At 37.2% G+C, this 20800-nt stretch overlaps 1 protein-coding gene across 1 annotated transcript; it reads left to right on the top strand.

Annotated features, from left to right (window-relative positions):
- Positions 1 to 274: 274 nt before the first annotated feature.
- Sbds (SBDS ribosome maturation factor) lies at positions 275 to 20751 on the top strand. Its single transcript, XM_083126035.1, has 5 exons — positions 275 to 628; positions 8150 to 8370; positions 17353 to 17462; positions 19020 to 19187; positions 20518 to 20751. The coding sequence occupies exons 1-5, from the start codon at positions 498 to 500 to the stop codon at positions 20644 to 20646; spliced, it is 759 nt and encodes a 252-aa protein (XP_082982161.1). The 5' UTR covers positions 275 to 497; the 3' UTR covers positions 20647 to 20751.
- The last annotated feature ends 49 nt before the right edge of the window (positions 20752 to 20800 follow it).

Below are 20800 nucleotides of genomic sequence, written 5' to 3'. Positions count from 1 at the left end.
CGACATTAGAGGTCTGTTAGCCTTAACGAAGGTTGGAGAAATGCCTCAATGTGCTAATGTAGCGTTAACTTGATTTAACGCTTCTTTAAAATTTAACGCGCGTTGAGCGAACCGGGCATGAATCTTTCAATCAAACCTTCAGTTTAAAATGGCGGTAAATAAACGATCGATATTGCTTTAAGCGCTCATTGTTTACGTCATGGATAAGCAGTATATCATGACAGAAAGTGTACATAAATTTATCATACTTAGGGATTGTCTTCACTTCCGTTCTTGAAGGATGTCACTTCCGGTTTTGTCCAGGCAGCTGTTGCGTACTGCGTAGTATAATCTTTTAGCTGTTGTGATCATAGACAATATTCGTAAACGTAATCTGTGATAGATAAGATAAACCACTGGAATTACTACGGTTAACAGAAATATTCGATCCATGGTGCAGGCAGTGTTTAGAGCGAGAAATAAGTTTTTGTGCAGTTTGTTTTTAACTTGAAATTACAATGTCTAAGATATTTACTCCTACAAATCAAATCAGGTTAACAAATATTGCTGTCGTTCGAGTGAAAAAAGCAGGCAAACGATTTGAAATAGCATGCTACAAGAACAAGGTTGTGTCATGGAGGAACAAAGTGTATGTGTTTATATTCTTAATGGTGTATTTGTGGTGCAATACATTAACATTGAAAAAAAATACAGGTTATGTACAATGGTGATGATTTTTTAAAAATAGAAAATTTCATGTGTATAGTATGAATGTACAAGGAAGTTGCAATAATTGGATTTTTGGTTTTGAACTTTGCCCATAATCACTCTTGCACTTGGGTTAGATTTCGTAATAGATGGTTATTTCCGAACACCCAGGATAGAGAAAGGAGCGAATTTGCAATATAGAGAAAGTCTCCAATTTTGTTAATTTTCGGTATACTAACTAATTCTGACCTCCTAATCACGAATCTGTTGAAAGAAACCGGGGGTCACGTCTGAAAATTTGAAAAAAAGCAGATTGATTTTTTTATATATATAGGTGTATATGCGTAGTTTTACGAACAAAAATGTAATCTCCTGTCATTGTGTCCAACCACGCCGTTGTTTTCCAAGAAAATGATTTATGATGTTCAATTCTAGTACGATCCCTATTTTTTCGATGAATTTAGGGTGAAATGAGTGCTAATGGAACCTAACCTAACAGGCCTAACCTAACCTCGTGTGAATGTTTCGTGGGGCTACCCGTGGATGGTTTTTGGGGCTAACGTCAATGGTTTGTGGGGCTACCCGTGGATGGTTTTTGGTGCTAACGAACAATTTTTCATCAAAATGTACAATTTCCAGACGTGGCCCCCAGTTTTTTACAACAGATTCGTGATTAGGAGGCCAAAATTAGTTAGTATACCGAAAATTAACGAAATTGGAGACTTTCTCTATATTGTAAATTCTTACCTAGAGGAATATCCAGTGGTATCAGAAAAATTTTCAATTTAGTGAATAAATTACACACACACACACACTCACACATACATACACTAGTCAACCCAGAAGATCATCTCCAAATGCAGGGTGGGAAGGGTAGGTCCATTTGCAGATTTTGTGTGTGGTAGGAAGTTTTCTGCTGCAGTCATTATCCTTTTGGGTATGATTGAAGATGACCAGACCCCCCTCCGATTTTCTTCATATTTGGCATAATTACTAATTGAGGCCTGCTAATGACGAATCTCAAGTTAAAATTTGTCGGAAACGTCTAGAAATTGCAAAATAATTGCGAACCATTGACACTAGCCCCACGAACCATTGACGTGTGGTTAGGTTAGTTTCGGTTAGGTTAGGCAAACATAGTTAAAATTTCGGTAACACTTTACTATACCGGAGACGGATTTCTTCAAATTTACAGGAGAAAGTACTTACGCAAATCATTTTCTGTAGCGTTGTTGATGTTCGGGAATGTAGTTTTGATCCATTTTAATGCGAATACATTTGGTTTTCTACGAAAATCTATTTCCGATGCGCTATTGCTACTGCCGCCATTTGCTTTCTGCACGAGAGCACAATACGCTCTCGTATATGCTAAATTGAACGAAAGGAGTGCTAATGGAACCTAACCTAACAGGCCTAACCTAACCTAGTAGGCATACCTCGTCCCCGTGATGGTTCGTGGGGCTATCGTGAATTTTTGGGCTAATGTCAATGGTTTTTGGATTGATAGGTGTCTCCGGTATAGTAAATAGTACCAAAATTTCGTGTCGTGGTAGTATCAGGATCTAGAAATTGCAAAATAATTGCAAACCATTGACGCTAGCCCCACGAACCATTGACGTATGGTTAGGTTAGGCAAACATAGTTAAAATTTGGTGTCGTGGTAGTATCAGGAATATATATATATTTGCTTGTGAAACAAAAAAACAAGCGAAAATAGACTGTTTCCATTCCGAAAACTAATGCCTTTTTTTTTTTTGCTTATTTTGCAATTTCTAGACGTTTCTGACAACTTTTAACTTCAGATTCGTGATTAGAAGGCCTCAATTAGTGAGTATGCCAAATATGAAGAAAATCGGAGTGGGGTCCGGTCATCTTCAGTCGTTCCGTGCCAGCATGTTGTGTGTGCTATATGTGAGAAACTTCTGGGAAACTAGGATGAAATGTCACCGGAAAAAAAACCACTTAAAATAACTGTATTATACATTAAAAAACAACCCATAACGCAGCTTTTGAGTTTATATTTGTTTATTTAACATCTCTGGGACCCGTTGACGTCGATTTCTTTTTTAATCGACAGATTTCAATGTTTTACGTGATATAAAAGTGGGTCTAGCGTTAAGAAATCAGAAATAATGGAGATGTTTGACCCCAAAGTGTCGCCTATGTAAGTAAAAACATACAATTTTGGGAGCGAATGCAGAATAAAGAGAATATCTCCAATTTCATTAATATTTGGTATACTAACTAAATTTGGCCGTCTAATCACGAATCTGTTGTTAAAATGCGAGGGTCATGTCTGGAAATCATGACAAAAGCTGATGCAAGTTGAGATTTTTTTTAAGCTGTATCGCATTGTTTTTTACAAACAAAATTTTAACTAAGCTTGCCTAACCTAACCTTACCGGAAATGGTTCGTGGGGCTCTCATGGAGCGATTTTACAATACCGGGAATTTCTCCATTTTGTTTGAAATTCGGCATACTCACTAAATTAGGGCTCCTAATCACGAATCTGAAGTTAAAATTTTACGCTCACGTGTCAAACTTTCAAAATAAGAGGGCCAGTCATCGCAACCGACAATGCACAATTGCTCATTATTTATCGCAAGATTTTCCATTTCGAATACTTAAAGAACAAAATATATATATTCCTGATATTACTACGACCCTAAAATTTAACTATGTTTGCTAACCTAACCACGCGCCAATGGTTCGTGGGGCTAGCTCCAATGGTCAGTGGGGCTAGCCATAATTCAGGAATTTCTATACGTGAGCGCCAAATTTTAAATGCAGATTCGTGATTAGGAGACCCAAATTACTAAGTATCCGAAATTTGAAACAAATTGGAGAAATTCCCTGTATTGTTAAATTATACCCTTTCTTACCCTAAACTTACCGCAAAAATTTTCGTGGGGATATCGGTTAAATATTTTCCCAATGTGCACATATTGTAACAAAATATAAGTTTTGTAGCACTAGCTTCCTCACTGCCAAAGATGCAATTTTTCTAGAAGAACGCTCAAACACCGTTGCCAAACCTACCTCTAATCAAAGTCCTTATTCCACATGCTCTTCTACCTCGTCGTTCTCACTGTGTGCTGTAGACAGCCCAACGAACGCCGAACGTCACTTGTTCATATCATCAAACATGGTTGTTATGTTTATTTATGGAGAATGATGAATATAATTTTCCAGCATATATAGACGTAAGTGTACATGTTTTACACGTGACCCCCAAATCTTAACTCCAGATATGTTACCAGGACTGCATATTTAGTCAGTATAAGAAGTAGGAAAGGAATTGGAGACATTGTCTAGATTGTGCATTCATACCCAATTTTGGCAGTACTTTCGCCGGTTTTTGTTAGTAAAAACGGTTTGTATGCACATTAAAATAGCAAGAGAACATGTTGAAAATGACTGCCAGTACCAAACCTAACAATCGTATCCTAACTATGTAAAATTATAGCTGCTGTTGTGGAAAGTCATTTTGGGTGCTGCATCCACTTCCGTGATGCTTTCAGGCTGTTCTGCTTCATGGTAAAGTAACACGCTAAGGTAACAGACATACACATTTCACAACAAAATAACTGAAAACGTTCATAGGCAACAAAATCCTCATAAACCATGCAAATATTTCATTTTCTCAAGGGGGTACAGAGGGTCAATGGTCCTCATCTCTGTTCTATCTATTTATTTGAGAGGACTGATCTACTATAACGTTCGATGCAAATCATGTTTAATTTGTGAAGTGAGACATCATAGTGGATTCAGGCATTTGCAGGCACTGTTGCAGATCAATAAAATTCAGGTCTCGTGCTAAATTATCACTTTTGTTGAATTAGCGAAATTCTTTAATCTATATTGAAAGATCTGTGCATGAGTGTCTGGGGGTGGGATGCACAATGCTTTAAAGATTAACATAATAGTTGCTTCCCCAGGTGCCGAGGTTGAGATCTGACATAACAGGCCAATGTTGTTGTATCATATTTCCAGAAAATAATTAAATCTCATCTAATGTGCGACTGACGTTCCTCTGAAGGCATTGTAAGCTGTCGTGCTATAATTATAGCATGATCCCAGACAGGGATCCTGTGTTCTATTATCATCTGAAGGTGTCCACTTTACAATGTGATGTTTTGTATTCATATTCACAAAGAATGTGAGTAATTATTGAATTCCTTCTTTGCTTTTCATGCCAGATTTCATCCTGGAGCATTTAGCATTGCAAGCAATGAAACCAGTTGACCTACGCTCAAATCCTGGATTGTGATTATTTCAATGTTTCTTTAATTTTATCAATTGCCTATACATCATCAAAGCTATGATTAATTTAATAAAAATAGAAGAGAGACATAAAATAATCAATATATAAATTATGTTTACTTGCAAACACAGGAGTCCGAAAGGAATTTATGTACTTCACTGTACCCCCTTGATAATTATGTTGAATTTATTTAATCAACAAATTTTGATGTAATGTAAAGTTGGTTCCAACGTGCGGAAAACACATAATAGAGATATTTGATCCCAAATATGGCCCACATAAGTAAAAGCTTGACGTCTCCTAAGTACTTTCACTGCTTTTCATTAGTTAAACTGTTTGAAGTACTTTCACTGCTTTTCATTAGTTAAACTGTTTGTATACACAGTAAAATAGCGAAAGGACATGTTGGAAATTGCTATCAACTTCAAACCTAACACTCCTACCCTAATGACATAAAATTATAGCTGCTGTTGTAGAATGTTATGCTGGGTGCTATATTCACTTTTGTGAACCCTTTGGGCTGTTCTGTTTCATGGTAAGGAGCAAATGTACTTTAATTCACAATAACACATCTCTGCAAGATAAAAACAACACGACATTTATAAACAACATAATCCTCATAAACCATAAAATATTTCACTTTTTCGAGAGGGTACACAGGGTTAAGGGTACCTTAATGACACCTGATAGTGACTAGGTAATAGAGGACAACACAGGCATGTATTATTTCGTGTGACAAAGCTCTTGAAGCCATTTCCAAAGGCATCTGAATCATTTCCATAGGTGACTTGATGGCAGAAATATCGCAATTTTAAATTGGCAAGATCGTGAAAAAAAATAGTCGAAATCACACATTTTGCACCCCTGTAATTTCCGAAATACAAGATATATGAATCTGTAACTTTTTGTATTTGTCTCATTTTTATCTTCCATGTGGAAATTTTCTGATCATGATTCCACTCTTAGATGCAGGGGGCGTTACTTTGTATATACGAGGGTCATCCAGAAAATAAAGACAGTTTGGTTATACAAAATGAAAAACACAATATTTATTGGAAAAAACAATTCTGTTACATACCTGAAGCTTCCTTCACTTCTCCAGATAATCACCTCCTACATTTAAACATTTGTCGTATCTGGGCATGAGCTTCAAAATTCCCATGTTATACTCTTCTGCCACCAGTTCATTAAGCCAGGTGGTCACTGCATTCTCCAACTCTTCATCCCAGAAACTCTTTCAGCTTAGGGAAAAGGTGAAAAATCGCTAGGAGCAAGGTCCGGACTATAGGGTAGATGATCAAAAATTTCCCATCCGAATTGATCCAGCAATTCTTGAGTTGCACCACTAGTGTGAGGGTGGGCATTGTCGTACAGAAGCACAATTCATCCAGAAAACATTCCTCGCCTCCTGTTTTGGATGGCTTGCCGTAACGATTTGCATTGATCGTAGTGCTTTTTGAGCGGTCTTTTGTTTGAATGCAGTGACCACGTGGCTTAATGAACTTGTGGGAGAAGAGTATAACATGGGAATTCTGAAGCTCGTGCACAGATACAACAAATGTTTAAATGTAGGAGGTGATTATGTAGAAAAGTGAAGGAAGCTTGAGGTATGTAACAGAATTGTTTTTTCCAATAAATATTGTGTTTTTCATTTTGTATAACCAAACGGTCTTTATTTTCTGGATGACCCTCGTTTTTTAAGTAGGTTATTTTTGATCAACCTAGGTTGTGTCCGAAAGGTGCAAAGCCATACTTGAAACGAGCATACTTCGAGAATGGTCTCGCAGTTTAGTCTCAAATTCTTAGACTGGAAAGGGAATCTTTCGAATTGCACTTCGACTGCAGCGCGAAATACGATCAGTAGATAAAACTAAGAATACCTTGTTTTTTTTCCCACATTAAAAACACTTATTTTTCACCATAGAAATCACATAGCATTTTAAAATGTTTTAAAATGTACATTTCCACACAATGGAAGAATTAGTACAACCTACAACTTACTGACTTTTGACTTCCATGATTTCCAAAAAGTGAATAACAAGCGCATGGATGAAGCAGGTACGATGATTGGCAGCCCCCAGTCAAATACAGAAGACTGCATTGTAGAGTCCTGCATTCTGCTAATTTAATTGGAGCTTTCGAACTGCACTAGGTGATGCCATTTCCGACAAGACCATATTTCAAACCTGCTTTATGGATATTTCGGACACAGCCTTAGTATTTCTGCACAAGTGTGTGTATATATATACAATTGATGGAGACAGTAAACACTTAACACACGAAGATAAATAGTTCTGTATTTCACGATATATGTCGCATTTTCAACGTAGAAGATAGATAGAGTAGAGGTGACGCCGATCTATCTGTCTTCTACGTTGAAAATGCGACATGTATCGCGAAATATAGAACTATTTCTCTTCGTGTGGTAAGTGTTTACTGTCTCCTTCATCATTTGTATTTATCCACCCTTCTGGCACCATTTCTGAGCCTATTCCTATGTTTATATATATATATATTTTACATGTGCAAAACATTTCATACCATTCCTTTTTTGAAATAATTTCTCACAAATTAATACTTTCTGTGTTGCGTTCTGATTGTAATAGGCTTACACTTTTTTCTTCTTCTTCTGAAGTAAAATGTTTCAATTTTGAACCCCGCAGGCAAACATCTATTCATTGCGTTAAAAAAATGTGTAGCATTTGCTGCTTACTTACTCATTGGCTCTGCGGCCCTCTGAGAGCCTTAGCCTCCTTCAGGATCTTTGCCCATTCTTCTCTATCTGCTGCTCTCCTCCAGTTTCTATCTTTCAGCTCCTTCAATTCCCTTTCTAAGTCCTCCAACCATCTCAGTCTAGGTCTTCCTACTTTTCTCCTTCCTCCAGGTCTACCATCCAACACTCGTTTCAACAATCTGTCTTCATCCATCCTTATAATATGACCTAACCATTGCAGTCTTCTTCGTTTAATATCTGCTACTATGTCCATGTCTTTGTATAAATCATACAGTTCCTGGTTTGTTCTTATTTACCAGTATCCATTCTCTACCACTGATCCATATACTCGTCTTAATATCTTCCTTTCCCATGTATTTAAAATAATCATGTGTTTTTTTCCTTTTTTCTTTTTCAGCATTTGCTAACCTGTTAATATGTTTCATAGGCATTGAATGTGATTATTGTATTTGACATGTTTCAGAGAAAAAGACATAGATGAAGTGCTGCAGACTCACACAGTCTTCACCAATGTATCGAAGGGTCAGGTAGCCAAGAAAGAAGATTTGCTGAAAGCATTCAATAAAGAAGATCAAACAGAAATCTGCAAAGAAATCCTTGAGAAGGGGGAGCTCCAAGTGTCCGATAAAGAGAGGCATTCACAGTTGGATGCCACATTTAAGGATATTGCAACAACTGTCGCAGGTAATTTATACTTTGTTTTTTTGTGGAAAAAAAGATTGATTTTTCCATTATGAAATTTTTGCACACACCAATGTGCTAATACAAGGTTCACAATCCCAGGGAATTTGATTGTTTAATTTTTTTAATTTGATTTATTTTACTTCACTTTTCTGTCAGTTTTGGGTAATTTCGAAGATGAGGATGAGCGATGATTGATCAAATTGATGGAAGAACACCCATGCCCAGGCTGCGATTTGAACCCAGGTCCTGTGGCATTGTAGCATGCTGTGATAGCCACTACACCACAGAGGTCGGCATAATTTGAAAAACTAAGAATCCCAAGGAAAAATTATCCAATTGAGTTAATTAGATATTTATCGAATTATCTATCATCTGAAGGATTAAAATATGCTCTTGCCTCGGATAATAATAATTACAACTTCAGTAACTTCCTTCATACAAATTCTTTGAAAATATATGCTTTAGATATATATTTGTTTTGCATCACAGATTAATTGATATTGTAAACTTCTGTTTGTTAAACCTGCTAAATACCGTATTTACGCGTGTATAATGCGCACCCTGGTTCTTGATGGGGAAAAGTGACAAACAACTATATCTCGTATATAATGCACAGTACAATCCAGTTTCAAGAAATGGCTTCCTAAGTCAGTGGCGGTCGGCGGCAAGTATGATGGGTAGTGCCAACGTGATCAAGAAATCGAAAAAAAAAAAAAAAAAACTCCGCAATGTCTCCGCCCCCTCCTTGAGGTTGCCCCCACTGGCCAAGATGTTTATTCTTGTTTGGTAATGTGGAAAACAGTGTGTGTTTAAGTAATAATACACTAATACGATTCATCTTCACTCACTAACCTATCTTTATACACTACAGGACACTTCACTAAAAACACAATTACAAGAGGAAGGGAAAACAAATCTTCTCACCTTCTCCTCCCCCATGCACACGTATTCCAACTGGATGTTGAAAATATTCTAGACATTTGATGTAAAAAGAAATTGTCGAAATGCCAAAGGAAACTCGCATCACCATAGGATTTTTTACTTTTATATTTTTAAAAAGTCTGGATGGCCCTCTAGGCGCATCTATCTATTATCAAAATGTTCATTTAACTTTGGAAAAATACTAGGTTCGTTTCTCCAAAAGTTGGCAGAAAAGTAGATAGTACCTTTTTCACGAATTACTTCCCCAACAGGTCGTATTTAGGGACTTATCTCTGAAGATTGCAACTGTATCAACACTGCGAAAGTTCCCTCCCTGTGCCAAGCGAAAACGGGCACGGCTGGTGTCTTATGGGCTAACCCCATTGGCTAACACCACTCCCCGCCACCTTCTTCCTGGCTCATGGTGGAAATGTTACTCGCTGAGACTTCTCCAACCCTCTGCACGTGTTTCAACTTCGTTAGGCCAGCTCTTGGGTGGCGTGGACCGCTGCCTCGCCTAGGGTACGAAACAGCTGGCGATGCAGTGAGGAGGTTGGGGCAGTTCATATCTAGTCTGTGGTTGGGGCGGTCCTCACGTCAGCTTGACCGATTGCAAGATTTGAATCTCCTTACCTGTAAACTATCAATGTATTAATTTAACAATACTTGGGCTAGGTATGCATTTCTTCTGAGGGTAGTGCCATGGCACGGTGGCTCTCCCCCTTGACCCGCCGCTATTCTAAGTTGTAGGTTGTAAAACTGTTGCTATGCTGATCAAGAGTGAATGACATCATACCTATTAAATGAGTCACCTGTTGCAATGTGGACCAAGAGGAGAATATTCTCTTGTGTAAACAACAAGTCAGCAACCCACACCATTTCCCCCCCTTCTCCCTCCACTGTGTCTAGCATCTCAACCCTTTCACTCTTTAACCACTTTATTTATTCTGCAATAGTAGAAAGTGATATCAAAATTAACTTATGCAGTGCTCTAGAAGTTATTTTCTATTTTTTCTCGCTCAACAAATACCGCTGATGCGTACGTATCCCATGTAACAGGAGGTGAATTCCCTAATTCCACCAGAACGGCACTGCTTTTCTTGGTGTTCCACAACATTACATTACAAAGTAAACAATTGTGGACACAGCCTTTAAACTTTTATACGTGGTTTTGCTAGTTTCCTCTTTACTTTTTCTAAAAAAACCTTCAAAATCTATACTTTTTCCATGACTTAACGTAACATTGATAGGAGGCACATTCAGGACCCCCAAACTAGCAGTTAGGAGCACAATATTTCTTCCATTAAGACATAGTGTAAAAGTAAAGTAAAGTGCTCCCCTGTGCTTAGCACCATGCCATGAAGGCATATAGGGGGTGTGGGGGTAACGCCCCACACTTTCTTGATCCGGTCGTGAGTAGGGGTGATGTGATCAGCATCATGCTTTTACACCCTAGGGTTTCCCCCAGGTGCCCATGTCATTCGACGCTGGGTGGGCGCCGTGGCCGCTTCCAACGTTAGAAAAGTTCCATGATTTCAACCGGCTGGGGATCGAACCCGGGACCTTTAGCATGGTAGTCAGACGCATTACCGACTGAGCCACCGCGACCACTCTTAAGACATTGAACACTGCAATTCCATAAGTTAATTTTGATATCACTAATATTATTTGGCCAGTAATGTATTTTAATTATTGTTTTCTATTTCCTTATCTTTTTTTTCATCCAAAGTACCATAAAATTCTTCATTTTGTGATGAGCTTATTTTAACCGCATTTCACATTAGTGCCACTATCTTGAATGGAATACTGTTGTCATATTCAGAAACTGCAGGATTTAAGCTTTCCAACGATGGTTCCGTAAACCTGAAAAATCAATGCAAATCTCAGAAAATCATGGAATGACCCTGTACGGTTTCATGTTGGCTGTCCGAATCATTCCGTGCATAATACGCACCGCAGTTTTTGGGGGCAAAAATTTTGGAAAAAAGTGTGCATTATAGATGAGTAAATATGATATATATAATGTGTTTGAAATTTATTTTGTGCACTGTAATACAGTTTGAAAACCTACAAAAACCTGCAACCTTAGTCCTTATTCATGTGCACAAGGGTTTCATTTTATTCCCAAACAGTTTTTTTATTGGTGTCAGAAAGTAAATATAAAAATTATGGATGAACTCAAATGGAAATTAGGGTGTAAGGGGTGCTCCTTCCACGTAGTGCACCCAATAGTCAACCTCACTTCCACATAGTACACCCTGGACTGCAGACTAACGAGGCTCTGGCGACTGGCTCCATGGCCAGTATAGTTCTATGTCGTCCTGTGTTTTGTCCTTATTTGTGCTGAGTGCCCTTTTTGGCCTCAGCTTTTAACCAAGGTAAGGAAATTTTAGTTTTCAGACACACTTTTATTTTTGTTATGATAAGGGGCTGGACCCCGTATAGTGTGATGGGTGCAAAATAACCTCAGTGCTGACACACCCAAAAATGTTGATTTAAAAAAAAAAAAATTCAAATGGAAATTTTGTTGATAAAGAAGCCTATCTCAAATACAATATTTCTCAACATTTTCCAACACACAATCCCCATAACAGTATGCAACAAAAATGTGTTTCAAATATGAAACTTCTCGTGTTACCACATTGTATTGACTAAATGATATTATTTCCACTTCACACAAAGCAATTGATGCATATTTAAATTTGCACAAATCTTCTGGCATGTACTTAATTTCCAAGGAAATGAAATTACAAGAAATTATGTAAATATATGTACTTCCTTTTTTTAAGGCATCAAACACCAATATTTCATTAATTTGATCAGAAAATTGTTTCATAATTGTCTGTACCGTACTTTTAATCAGTATTCTGCTGATTCAATATAAAATTGCACCTCCTTAATGTATAACATATGTGTAGGGAGTTGCGTTGATTCTCGGAAGAAAACACAATCACAAATGCACACGCTGATTCTTATAAGATATCTATATTCTACCTGTAAAGCACTAACTACATTGAAGAATAACTGAAAAGCAATGCTGATCACATCTGATGATGATTGTTCTAGGTAATGTCCAGCTGCATGTCACCGCGATTCGCGCCATGTTGCTTCTCCTCACTAACCATTATCTCTGCTTGGCGCCCACGCCAACACCTGATACATGGACTACATATGCCATCTCTTGACAACAAAAGTAATTTAACCCACATCATCAAAACCAAATAATGAAAACAAGAATAAATGAAACACATTCCTATACAATATGCATACATACAACATACATATATGCAAGCAGCATATATGTATGTTACGTAACTAGGGACATAAGGTGCGATACCATTCCAAAAATGTAGCTGTTTTCATACCGAGATATATATTTTAGGACATGAAATCAAGTAAAATGAACACACTTTGTTGCACCTTTTCGTGAGATTAGCACTTTTATCCCTTTGATGCTTCATCACCTTTTTCCTTGTTTTTCTTTCATGTTTTGTTAAGAAATGGACAGAAAAGTAAATGATTTTCACTCTTCTTGAGCAGCTGCATAAAATCCTAGTCTCATTTTGTAGAGCAAAACGAGGGCTATAAAATGGTATAATATAATCATTGCAGCCCCAATAGTTCCCAAGATAATGTAGCAAAACCCGCGAGAGAAAACTTCAACAAAACCTATTCGGCCGAACGACAGTTCTCTATGCAGTCTACGCACATTATATACAGAAGGTGCAGAGAAAGAGAGAATTGAATAAAGGTATTTTATCAGCATCTTTTTGAATACATTTTCAGAACTTTTTTTTCCTTTCCCGACCATAATTTTGCACCTTATATACCAGATCGGCAGTGGTCGAAAGTAGCGTGCTACTTGTAGCGGCACTACTGTAGCTAGCTACAAAATTTATAGCTGTAGCTGTAGCGGCACTACATTTTGAAAATTGTAGTTGTAGCAAAGCTACAAAATTCCTGTAGTTGTAGCGAAAATTTCGCTACAGCTACATTTCTTCTCAGCATTTTTAGGTAAATTTTAAAGTGGCAACAGCATTAAAAAAATCGACAATAACGCTTACTTTTGCAGGAGGTCAAAGTCTATTACTTGGAAATACGGACAATGTAGATTATAAATATCTTGATATCGCAGTATAGGTATCTGCGTAATTTATTTCATTAGTATCTTAATAATTCTAATATCCAGATAACTAACTGACATATATAAATATATTCCAGCTAACAGCTACTTTTTTTTTTTAGATTTTGGTGAAATGCCTCATTTGTGGCACCCCTGAAAAAAAAAAATACCTCGTTTGCGCCACCCCGGAACATATATTGTGGATATCCCTAGTATAAGAGGCAGCAAAATGTCATTAATTACAGTGTAAAACACAACTTGCAGTGCAAAAAGGAGCGATCCATTTTCCACTAGAATGACAGCAATAGTGCCAGCAATCAATGGCTCATTATGTTAACAGAACTCTCGGATTTACACATCAGTTTTCTCAATATATTTCCCTTTAGATTTTCTGTTACTTTTGCTAATCATGACAATGAAGGTCAATCCTTTATTTAATAATTATCTTATCTACAGTCAAGGGGTCCCGGGTTCGATACCCTGTGGAGGCACATAGTGGTTCGGATCCCACTTTAAACTGTAGGCCCAGTCCCGATTAGCCTTACTGTGCATAAAGTGGACTTAAAACAAAAAGTCAATCAATCTTATCTAGAGTCGCTTTCTGCCTTTTTTGGCTAATGTGAGAATGAGGAAGAATGATGAATGACGATGAGCAGCGTGGGGAATGGAGGAGCAGGAGGATCCCATCCTCCAGGCGCCTTTCCTAGTTTTCATTTGGAGTCCACTTTATGCACAGATAAGCAAATCGAGACTGGTTTCGAACCACTATGTGACTTAACTCAATATTTATTCTCAATGAAAATATGTTGATATATAAATGTAAATAATTCTACCAAATTTTATTTGTGTATAGTTGTAATCATTAATTTTGTGTCATCCTAATTGCAATACTCATATATCAAATTTGAATTGATCTGCCGCTTACATAGGTACGTTATTCTGAAACACTATATTGAAAATAAGCAACTGAAGTAACACTGCTATCAAAATTACGGGAATCATGATAATAAATAACAGAATCTAATTTCCAGTAAGTACAACTATCATACTAGTGTCTTCTTTGGAATATCCATGTAGTTGTTAATTTTTTTTATGCAAAAGTAGCGGAAAAGTAGCGAGTAGCGAACAGGAGTAGCGTAGCAAGCTGCTACTTGGAAAATGTAGCTGTAGCTGTAGCGAAGCTACATTTTGAAAGAGTAGCTGTAGCTGTAGCGAAGCTACTTTTAAAATGTAGCATTCTGATCAATGTAGATCGGCAATAATACTGATAAAACAGATACACCAGTATGCCTCTGTCTCATTGCCAACCATGATAGAGAAGGTGAGGATGGTATGGCTGTGAGGGAAAATGGGGGAAACCATTGTAATATATATTAAAAATATTTAATGTACTTTGTATTGAGTACTCTGGAAACATCCCTAACAACGGTAATTTACTCTTGATTGCACATATAATAGCCACATATTTTAAATAATTATAACAAAATAAAATACATCCAAATATGTGAAGAATAAAAGTACTTAGATGTAAGTGGTTGAATTCTCGATCTTCCTGCCAATGTTTCAGAATCATATCTGATGTTTGGGAATTGTGGCATTAAAAAAGGTTGAAATGGTTAAAAGAAGGTAAGTAAGAAAAAGTATGTTTCTATTTCCTACGAAACATTGGAATGAAGATCTAGAAATCAACCACTTACTCATAAGTACAGTACTTCCATGTTTTTCCAGTGTGTTTTATTCTGTTTAAATGTAAAGCCCAGTATTTCTGCAAATTATTATTTAGGCTCGTGCCTAAAATAACAGGTGAAGAAGTACATTTATAGGCAATGAAATAAAAAATGAAAAAAACTTTGAATTGTAACTTACACTTTAAATGTTCTACCGAATCATTGTGCTTATGGAGAGAACGCGTTACATTGACAAAATCGTTATACCCTTCTTATTCCACACATTGTATGTTGCTAAACAGTAAACAAGGCCAGCAAAACAACAATTGCAAATATCGACTACTACACAACCAAGGAAAGTCGACAAACCAGGAACTTTTAAATTTAATGTTGTACGATTTCCCTGCCTTTTTGTTCTCTCGCTTAACTGATATTTGAAGAATGTCAGTGGGCCGCCCACAATTTAAAACGTCTTCTTTTTTCTTCATCCGTCCATCTGGAAAATGGTGTCTGTAACAAATTACATTTACTGGCTTCATTGTACAAACCACAGCTCAACACATGCACATAACACACCATAGGAAACGCGAAACACACATGCGGAACAAGATCTCGCGAGAATGCAACGATTTTCCCACAACCATTGGATGCAATGTTTTCTGTCGACGAGAGAACTGCTGCACCTAAAAGGCGACACCCGTTCAAGGCCAACACTAGGTGACATCACTGTTGCCATGACAACCGGCTAAAGTCTTCCCCAACCTGGTGGCGTTTGCCCTTGGTCCCCGTATGCTACGACGAACTCTTCACGTGCATAGCAACGAGCGGCGTATTATTTGAGTATTATCGTGTGCGTTCTGCTGGGAAATAGTTTAATTTAACAACCAAATGAAAAATATAAATATTAATTTGAAAATTAGGTGAAAACATCTGCACTTGTTGCACTTAGCCAGCCACCACTGCTGCAAACATAAAAAGTTCGAAACAGATGAAATGTGAGGAAAAATAGAACATGTCCCAGAAAAGCAATAAAGGAAGTGAAATGCCAGTTACATTAGTTTTCATAAGCATGTTGGTACAAGGTGCAAATTATGCTTTAATATAAGAAAGTTACACCATAAATTTTATTTTTGTTAATATTAGGACTAAACCGATACCACTTTGAACTGATACCGATACTCATACCAATACTTCAAAATTGCAGTAATTAAAATTTGTAGAAAATATTTATAAATATTGATGTGTAAATATTCGGTATGAATTTACAATACCGGAAGTATCTCCAATTGCTTTCAAATTCGGCATACTCACTAATTTTGGCCTCGTAATCACGAATCTGCAGTTAAAAATTGGCGGTCATGTCTAGAAATTGCAAAATAACCTTTTCAATTACTGCTATGATTCTCCATACACTAACATGGAAACGATATGAAGACATCTTCCTTTCCGCACAACGGTCTTGCTACCAACGTTGCTCAAGTGTCGGTGCAATAAGTGAGAGCGTTGATTTGCATGTGAGAAAATGAAAGGTGGAAAACAGGTTTGCCCCACGAACCATTCACGGTAAGGTTAGGCAAGTATAGTTAAAATTAAGGGTCATCATAAACACAGTTTTGAAACACTAATCATTGCAAAAAATAGTTGTTTTCTTCATAAATCAAGGGTGTTTACTCCGTTCACGGACCCACTTTTTTTTTTTTTACTTATTTTGCAATTTCTAGACGTGACCGCCAAATTTTAACTGCAGATTCGTGATTACAAGGAAAAAATTAATGAGTATGCCAAATTTGAAAGCAATTGAAGATACTTCCGGTATTGTAAATTTGCTCCAAATATTCTTCTCCAATTATAAGCACCAATTTACAAAAAAGAAATTTGCTCTAGAATATTCCAGAATTACATCAGAAAATTAAAATAGTTATTTCGTAATAACAAAATAGTTTTCTGTGCAAAATAGAAGGAAACTGAATTTTGCATAATTTTAAGGTTGATTAGATTCCGCTAAAGTGTTGCGTGGCATTTTTGCAGACTCTGTGAAAGACCAAAATGCTAGAAAGTATCGGCTGGTATCGGTAGATGAATTCCAACCGATACTGATCCATCTGTATCAGCTCAGCTCTAGTTAATATCCTTGTTTGTTTTTGCGCACATGAAGATTTGAAAGTTAGTATTATTGTGCAAGTTTGCTGTGCATTTCTTGTTTTGTTTCATGTAAAATAACTATGTACATACCAGTTGTGGATATTACAATGTTAACTTTTGTTGTTATAGATAAATGCATCAACCCAGAGACAAAGAGGCCTTATCCTGTTACCATCATAGAGAAAGCCATGAGGGATATTCACTTCTCTGTTAAACCAAACAGGAATACTAAACAGCAGGTAGAGTAAATTCTATGAATGTTAGGAACAAATGGTTCTTACTAGCATGCAATGTTAATTGGACATTATTAGAGCCACATATTTATGGTGAATAATAGATCAAGATTTTTGGTACAAAAACTTGGCATATTTCGGGATCAAAAGTGGTATATAAAATGGCATTTCAGTGTTAAAATGGTGAATAAAACCCTAAATTAACATTTCACTTCTAATAGCACATTTATTTAGTTATCGGAGTATTGAGTTAATTCCTGTGTAAAGGAGCAAAATTAATCAATTTTCCGTGATTTGCATAACTCGCAGGATAATTCAGACCCCAGAAGGTGTCATGGTAAATAAACCCTAAATTTCATGTTGAAGAGTTTGCTTTGCTTCATTTCATGACAAAATATGGTAGCGAAATGCACCTCGCATCTTTCCATCAAAAACTAACTGTGCACAGCCCTAGACATTATCCATTGCTTCTACTACTTATGCTAATTGTAACACTATATTTCAGGAGGTCACCTCCTCTCTCGTCTTCAAGTAAACAAATTACTCTTTGCCAGTGGTGGACATCAAACCTACAACAGACTTATTTTACTGCAAAACAAACTACCATACAAAAAGTTTGTCAGATTTTAAAAATGTGTAGAGGATGAAGTGACGAGATTCCAGGTTAAAATTTGGCACGGTAAATAAATCCAGACCAAAGGTGTGTTCTTTGGGTGCCCACACAGCCAAGCGACTTTTGCTCTAGCCTTTGGTGCGAGTGATCTTACGTTCGATCCCCCGAAGTGAGTCCCAAAAGTTTGGTTTTGACCCAGCAGCCTGGGGAGCTACTTGAGAGAAGTAGTAACAGTGTAAAAAGCCAGATAACAGACGATTGGACCCCATGTGCTGATTACAAGTCCCTCAGCTAATAGGCATTGGTCCTAAAAATGCTCTTGCACCACAGAGTTTAATTACATGTGTTCATGGCTACATATGAGGGCGGATGAAATGAAAACTGAAAAGGGACAAGGTTTATTTGAAACGTAATCTCCAAAGTTACCCAAGCACTTGTCCCACTATTTCACCATGCAGTGAATACCCTGCTCGTAGACCTCCTTTGCTTGAGATTGGAACCAGTTGCGAACATTGTCCAATTCAAGCGCCGTCGATGCCTTTTTCAACGGACCAAAGATATGCAAGTCGCATGACGATAGATCAGGGCTACACTGTGGGCGTTCAAACACTGTCCACCCAAACGTCGCCAATGTCTTCTTTGTAACAGCTGATGTATGTGGCCGCACGTTGTCATGCAGCAAAACCACTCCAGAGGACAACAGGCTGGGCCATTTGGCCTTGCTCGCCTTCTCGGACGATACTGCTTCCCGACCGCCTACGCATATCACGTGCTCACACATATCTAGGGTGAGTCCATTATGCAGCAGGGGTTTCGTTCCTTATCTCCCGCTCCACCTCTATACAGGGTCGCCACACACATACATAAATATAAACCAATACACCCACTGTTCCTTTTTCATTTGATCCACCCTCATGTGATAATTTTCTTCCATTCTTTATTGCCCACAGGCACTAGATGTGATACCTCAGTTGAAAGAATCAATACCTCTGGAAAGAGCACAGATGAGGCTGAGGGTAGTATTGCCAGGCAAAGAAGGCCGGAAGCTGAAAGACAAAATAATGAAGTTGGCGAGTAGCATGGAAAAGGAAGATTGGAATGGCGGAGAATTAGCCCTGGTAAGATTATGTTCATGGTTGTGTAATGATTTTTGCAAGTTGTACAGAGGGTGAGGAATGCATTCAGAATACTGGAAGTGACTATGAAAGTAAGTTTTAAGTTTGGAGAAACAAGTTTTGCAAATTTTAGAGATGTAGAAAATATTAATTTTGTTTACAATAATATTGTGCAAATAATAGTTACCGTAAGTTGCTGCTGTTTTGAACGTTCTTCACATGGAAAACCTACATGCATGCATGACATGAGGGGAAAGTATGACAGTACAGTGAGATGCGTAAGTTACCAAGCAAATTGTCCATCGCCATGTTCACGCAGTTTATTTTACCCAATGAGAGCATCAAGAGTTGAAAGACAAAGACAAAGAAACTGCTCCAGCATACGTAAAAATCTATTTCTTAAAATCACGTAGAAATTAAGTGAAAAAATAATGAAAATAGCCATGGACAATTTGCCAAGCAATACATGTGCATCCCACTGTACTAAGCCATTCAAACTTAACGAGACAATCCTACCAAACCTAATCTACTCGTGTAAGGATACAAGAAGAGGATTTTTAAAAAAATAAACAAAAGAAGTACATGATGCACAATAAAGGGATGGAAGTTCTCTTCCTTCTGATGTTGGGACATGTTCACATATCCTAACAGTAACAGTTAGGATAGTTTTTTACTGTGGCATGAAAAGATTCCTGTGATTTTTAAAAATAAATCCTAATAATGAATCTTGTCATAAGATTTATGAACATTACTTGAAGATGAGAGCGGCATCATTTTTTCCCCCACCATCTATGAACTGTAGGAATAATCGGTATTCCTCTCCCTCCACAAAGAGAGGAGGGGGAGATACACACATACTGTAGCAAGATGCTTTCCATTTATATATTGCTAATTTCTTGTATCTTTTAGGTTAGTTTTTTTGAAATTATGGAGTTCATTCATGTGGCATCAACATTGTAAACAATTATTTTTTTCATTGTATGGACACTATGTCTATAAGAATGGATTTCTCATTTAGTTATTTTCTTTCACCTATACACAAATGCAACCTCGTTTAGTTGCAGCTATGAGGAAATGTCTTCTCAAAGAACAGACTGCGACAAGCAGGAAGAATGTTGAGAGTATTTTGTCACAAGATATTGTCCAAAGCATCACCGTAAGCATTTTATAATCGTGTATTCTTCCTACAGGAACTTTCTTTTAACGTTACACCATGTTGATTAGATTCTGAGGAATGTATTTACAATATATTGACTGCCATTTATGCTGTACTCACAGTGCGAATGATTCATGTGCAACCTTTTTTAGAATACTTTTTGTTTTATCTTTACAGGTGTGCCTGATAGACCCTGGACATTACAGGGCAGTTGATGAGATTGTGCGCTCCGAAACAAAAGGGAAAGGCACTCTTGAATTGTTGAATTTGAAAGAAGTTGTAGAGGGTGAAGAAACATTAGAATAATGTACAAAGAGCTCACCCCTTTTTTTTCTGTGTGTGTTGTGTATTCAATAAAGGCACACGAAATATATATGTTGTGTATCTAATAAAGCTATATGAAAATAAAAATCTTTCCTTTTACACAGTAATAACCCCATTACTTGATTTACAAGCAGAA

The sequence above is a fragment of the Lepisma saccharinum genome, chromosome 7 (assembly GCF_977018435.1).
Source record: "Lepisma saccharinum chromosome 7, izLepSacc3.1, whole genome shotgun sequence".
Taxonomy (NCBI): Eukaryota; Metazoa; Arthropoda; class Insecta; order Zygentoma; family Lepismatidae; genus Lepisma; species Lepisma saccharinum.
This window is presented reverse-complemented; position numbering and strand designations above follow the sequence as displayed.

Excerpts from the sequence above, each read along its gene's own strand:
- Sbds (XM_083126035.1), top strand. The coding sequence starts at position 498 with ATGTCTAAGATATTTACTCCTACAAATCAAATCAGGTTAACAAATATT. Across the intron at positions 17,463-19,019 it reads ACAGGAATACTAAACAGCAG|GCACTAGATGTGATACCTCA; the intron begins GTAGAGTAAATT and ends TATTGCCCACAG. Across the intron at positions 19,188-20,517 it reads ATGGCGGAGAATTAGCCCTG|GTGTGCCTGATAGACCCTGG; the intron begins GTAAGATTATGT and ends TTATCTTTACAG.